Raw genomic sequence first — 6,000 nt, 5'->3', positions numbered from 1 at the left:
CCCAACAAGCACAACCTTTCCTATAGCCCAAGCTTTCAATCATCTCCTGTATTGCACTGTGCCCTATTCCAAGTTTTCGGGCTATTGTGTCCACAGTCACACACCTGTCATCTTGAATGATCTTATCCACTCTTTCCCTGTTGCGTTCAGTTGAGGCTGTTTGAGGACGACCGCTCTGAAGCTCATCTTCGATGCTGGTGTTCCCATCTTTAAAATGTTTCACCCATCTTCGAACACTGCTCGCACACATGGACACACTTCCATAAGCACGCTGAAGTCCCTGGTGAATTTCTGCAGCAGGGATTTCCTCTTCACAAGAAATTCAATAACAGCATGCTGGCGAAACAACATATCGTTGTCCACCATTTTGTTAGGAGTGATACTGGTCACGTGATGCAAGCTATTGGCATCACAAGACACTCAAGGTTAACACAACAGCTGGTTCCACCTACCACCATACTCTCTTTCATCTGCTGTTCCCAGGCTGCATGCAAAAAAAAGTTGCTCATGACTTTCAGTACAACCTACGTATTTTAGAGCATGGTTGACACTTGAACTTCTTTGGTGCAGATATCCTGACTAACAGCAGTTGCGTTACAAACAGATATTTTTTGCGACTTCTTGCTGTGAATAAACCAACCAGACACCAAATAACTGTTAAGTACTAAGGGACACCTTTGGGAAGCATCATGACTTTGGTCAACCTTAGGGTGGACATCAATATTGGTTTTTGTACATATAATAAATGTTTTGAGGTGAAATTCAGGATCAAGCACAGTAAATAAGCCATGAGAGCTTATACCACAGATGCCACAGTGATCTCCATGGTGATGTGGGCAAAGTTTCGTACAAAACATTTGGTACGTTAACTAAACTAAAACAACAGAATTCCTGCAGATGGTAATACTGTGGCTTACCCTTTGCTGTTGACTGCCCTGCAGTTGTTGAGGGCTGGCTAAACTTTGGTCTGCAGTCTCTACTGTCGTTGGAAGATCAAGGAGTCGCTGGATTTGAATACCGTCTCCAGGGCCCATATGACTTATATGATTGAAATTAGTTGGTGCCGAAATCATTTTGGACCTTCGGTCAGTTCTACAATAAGAACAATGTACATTTTCATTACATCTTACAAATATTAGGTAAAAAGGATAAAATCCCCATGCTTAACTTAATTAAGCAGTATGCCATGAAAGTATATGGCAGAGTGAACAGCTTCATGCCCCAGCTGCTTTACTCCCTAAGGAAAGAGCCCATGGTACCTATGGGACAGGAGGTTGGGTGGGCCCCAGAGCCAGTCTGGATGACATGGAGAAGGGAAAATTCTTGACCCTACTGGAACTTTAAGTCAAATCCACCCGGTCATCTACTCTGTACAGACTACAGACTACGCTATCCCGAATCCTTACAAATATTAGAGTGTTTTGTATTTAAAAAACAAAGCTCATATGTGACTTGGAATGGATAATCATCTTGTACTACTTTCTGAATGAGAATGAGATCAGGAGTGGATGTCTATACACAACTGTGAGATGTCGAATCCTCCTGAAAACAGCCGTGCATCCCTGGAAAGGGCTGTTCTGTCTTACTGTTCCGTTTCCCACGCACAACAAAAAGCTAAAGTAGGCCTTGAAACGAAAGTTTTACTACTCATCCTTCCACACTCTTCCTTATTCCCTGCCTGTATAACTGAGACATTTCCTGAATCAACACACTTCAACCCTGAAGATGGAAGCAGCATCTGCCTACATGATGTCACATTCACTACACAACAATCTAAAAAATCACTGCCATGAAAATCTCAAATTTGTTAACACTCATGTGACTGACTGGTGTTTATGGCCCTTACACATTCTTCACTGTCATGGCTATCCCTGAATGCAGTACACCACTCACATGCCTATTTTCTTTATTGCTAGTGGGGTGGGACTAAGTCCCTTGTACTGCGGCCACTTCTGGCCTACTGTACCAGCTCCAGATGATAGGTGAGGGTGATTGTGGAGCAACTGGTGCAATAAAGATTGACCTGCCCCAGCACCACTTTGTCCACCACAAATCCCACTTGACCAGACCTGGGATCGAAGACGGGCCGCCGCGGTGGGAAGCCAGCAACTAGTTAGTTAGTTAGTTATTGGAGAGGGTGGGTTACCCCATGCACCGCGACCAGTTTGATCTACTGTGCTTCCCTCTATGATAATCTACCAGTCTCTATACCCTACTGATATTGGTGCGTACCATCAGTCCCGACCGAGCCAGTGAGTGCTCTACTGGCTTGGCGGTATCTATAATGCTTCCCCCTTCTATCAGAGGCATTAGAGACTATTGTTGGGCGGGAAACGTCCTTGAATTTGGCTCAGTGACCTCCTTTGGAGATATGAGGTTCTTTTACATGCCGTAAAGCTACGACATGGGACACACGGCTTAAAGTCCCTCCCAGAGGACTTGTTCCTTGAATTTTTCTGCCCTTAAAAATTCGACGACCTCCGCCGGGTTTGAACCCGCGTACCATGAGCCATGAGGTGGGAACGTTACCTCTAGACTACGGAGGCCGCTTAAGCCAGCAACTAACCGCTTGAGCTATGGCGCGGCCACTCACATGCCTATGTTCATGACACTGCATCATCTCCAGTGAGTATCAGCTGGTCTGAAGTCTCCATTCATGAAAGACATGGATACACACTGTTGCTCCACCTCCTACAGACCTATGTGGATACCATTTTGCAGTGTTACTAAGCACAGGTGCACAAGTGTTGTTAGTGTGTGTGAAGGAAGAGCGTATGGAATGGTTGTGCAAAAATAACAATAATCCATGTCTTTGTTTAGTAGAGAAAATAAATTATGGTTCAGCTCTGAACCACATGCATATATATATATACTAATATAAATTATGGAGCTGAGCCTTTCTTGAGAAGCCAAATCTGCAGCTACTCAAGAATTTCCCAGCATTTTATGGAACCCAAAGGTTCATTGCCATGTTCACAAGAGCCCTCCACTGGTCCCTATCCTGAGCCAGATCTATCCAATCCATACCATCCCATCCTATTTCTCTAAGATCTATTTTAATATTATCCACCCACCTACACCTTGGTCTTCCCAGTGGTCTCTTTCCTTCTGGCTTCCCGATCAATATCCTATATGCATTCCTCTTCTCCCCCATTCATGCTACATGCCATGCCCACCTCATCCCCCTTGACTTTATCATTCTAATTATACTTGGAGAAGAGTACAAGTTATGAAGCTCCTCATTATGCAGTTTTCTCCAACCTCCTGTCACTTCATCTCTTTTCAGTCAAAATATTCTCCTCAACACCCTGTTCTCAAACACACTTAGTTTATGTTCCTTCCTTAATGTCAGAGACCAAGTTTCACAACCATACAAAACCAGAGGCAAAACTATAGCTTCGTATATTCTAATTTTTGTGTTTTGGACAGCAGACAAGACAAAGGGTTCTGGACTGAATCGTAGCAAGCATTACCCGAGCTCAATCTCCTCTTAATTTCCTGCTTAATCAGGTTTGGATTTGTTATCGCCATTCCCAAATATCTGCACCGTGCCACATTTTCAGAAAATCTGTTTTCTATTGTTATGTCATGATTTTGCCCTGCATGTTGGTGATGAGACAGCAATATATACTTACTTTTCTCTGTGTTTACTTCTAGACCAACCTCTTTACTTGCGTCAATTAAAGTTTGTGTGTTTTTCTTTATGGTATCTATATTATCACACAGTTGATTCACATCATTGGTACAGACCAACAGCTGACGTGTCCCGTTTAATTTCAGTCCCACCTGGTTTTCCTGGACCTTCCTAATGGCATATTCTAAGGCAAAGTTGAAAAGTAATGGCGATAAAGCATCTCCTTGTCTTAGACCATTCTGGATAGGAAATTTATCAGACAAATGTTTACCTATATGGACTTTACCATAAGTTTCGTTTAAACACAGTTTAATCAGCTTAATTAGTTTCATGGGTATCCAAACTCTATCAGAATATGGTACAATACTTCCCTCCTAACTGAATAATAGGCTCTCTTGAAGTCTACAAATAGCTGATGTACTGTCTCATTGTACTCCCATTTTTTCTCCAATATCTGACGATTGTAAAAGATATGACCAGTGTTTGATCTGTTATGTCAAAACCGACACTGATGATCCACAGTAATTTCATCTATATATGGACTGAACCTTGAGAGAAGAATATTGGATAAAATTTTGTATGAAGTTGATAACACTGATATCCCCCAATAATTACTACAGTCAGTTTTATCGCCCCTCTTGTGAACTGGTACAATAATAGACTCCTTTCACTGATCAAGCAATTTTTCTTAATGCCAAATAGAAGGAATTAGCTTATGGATCGTAGAATGTAATATTTCACCTCCTGCTTGAACAAGTTCTGCCGGAATTTGATCACTACTTGGCGATTTATACCTTCTCAATTTTGCAATAGCACTTTCAACCTCAAAAGGGATAGGATGAGGTATTAACGGCTCAGCTGTGTGCATTTCTCTCTGCCTAACATCACTGACCCTATGTACATTTAATAACTGAGAGAAGTAGTTCCTTCACCTATTCAAAATGTTGTGGGAATCTGCAAGCAGATCACCATTCTCATCCTTCACTAAGTTACTTCTATGTTGATTACCTCTCTTGAAGTCATTTATTCCTCTAGACATGTCTCTAATGTTCTTGTTCTTACTGTTCATTGCAAGCTCATCAATTTTGTCTTCATGATATTCCCTCTTTTTATTCCTGAAATGCCTGCTGGTTTCACATTTTATGTTGTTCAGATTATCCCTATTTATTTTGCTTGGGATCCTGTAACCACTGTAACTTGCCTTCCACCTAAGCATACCTTTTGTAAATCCTTGAACTTTTCGAACATCAGAAAGATGTGAAACGAAACATATGCACAAACTCTGTCTAAAACATTCTTTGGAAGGGGTCACTGACATGCAGTAATTTGTATCACTATTAATAGATCCTAAATTGTTCTGATGATGGCGTATCACACTCAGAATTACTGGGGTTTCAGACTCTGTCCATCCTCCGGTATTCTAAGAACTAGAAAACACAGTGTTTCAGAAACTGAATCTATTTCTGCCATGAGGTGAGGGGAGAGATAAGTACTCTGTTGGATCCCTCTCAATCACTGGACAACCCATGTCAGACTCACTACAGTTATTTAAATACCTGAGACCAGGCTATGTCAAAGGAAGATAACAGGAAAATATGCAATGCCATTCTTAGATCACTTCTGTCACCACAAAGGTATCGGATTCTATTCTGAACATATGATCGCAACCAAAATCATCATACTGGAGATCTCATGGAACAATAGGACCTTCATTCTGTAAGGCTGTCCACTCAAGACATGATGTAGGCTCAAAGATGTTTTACATAAAATTTATGCATCACAATTTTTAAGACACTCATCAAACACCACGTGTGTGAGGTCTGTGCATGTGCTTCACATTCAGTAGATCCTGTGTTCAAGTCTTGGCCCACAGTGTCCTCAAACTAAAGGTTTTCACAGATTTCCTCAGAATCTTGAGGAAAACAATACAGTGCCTCAAATTAGGACATGACAGCATCCCTTCACATCCTTTCCAATTCCTCACCCAGAAATCATCTGGTTATTTGATGCTGTGTAGTCTGCTGGTATTTACTGAACCACAATGCATGGCCTGTAAATGTTAATAAAGACAGTTTTTCCCATTGTAAAGAAGCGTCTGATATAAAATGGTAACTTACGCCCTGGCTGCTCTGTGGCCTTCCCTGAGAGAGAACCTCCGTCGAGGTCGAGGCACTGGGCGACCAGAACCATCACACTGAGTCACATTGATTAATTCACCTGTAACAGTTTCACAATTTGTTCTGCTTAGCTTAATAAATTTTAATGCTTCTACAGAACAGAAACCACATGAATAAAATTATTACCAAGCAGAGAAGATGGCTACAGAAATAGGCTTGAAATCACACACAGAATCACACCTTCGAATG

At 41.6% G+C, this 6,000-nt stretch overlaps 1 protein-coding gene across 1 annotated transcript in view; it reads right to left on the bottom strand.

The window, feature by feature from the left end:
• LOC111868400 (serine/threonine-protein kinase Genghis Khan) overlaps nucleotides 1-6,000 on the bottom strand; it is a gene marked incomplete at its 5' end in the record, with an annotated part of 60,061 nt that overhangs the window by 11,441 nt on the left and 42,620 nt on the right. Inside the window, 2 exon segments of the mRNA XM_033753031.1 lie at nucleotides 918-1,092; nucleotides 5,752-5,851. Coding sequence (XP_033608922.1) covers nucleotides 918-1,092; nucleotides 5,752-5,851 — 275 coding nt within the window.

The sequence above is a fragment of the Cryptotermes secundus genome, unplaced genomic scaffold (assembly GCF_002891405.2).
Source record: "Cryptotermes secundus unplaced genomic scaffold, Csec_1.0 scaffold58, whole genome shotgun sequence".
NCBI lineage: Eukaryota > Metazoa > Arthropoda > Insecta > Blattodea > Kalotermitidae > Cryptotermes > Cryptotermes secundus.
This window is presented reverse-complemented; position numbering and strand designations above follow the sequence as displayed.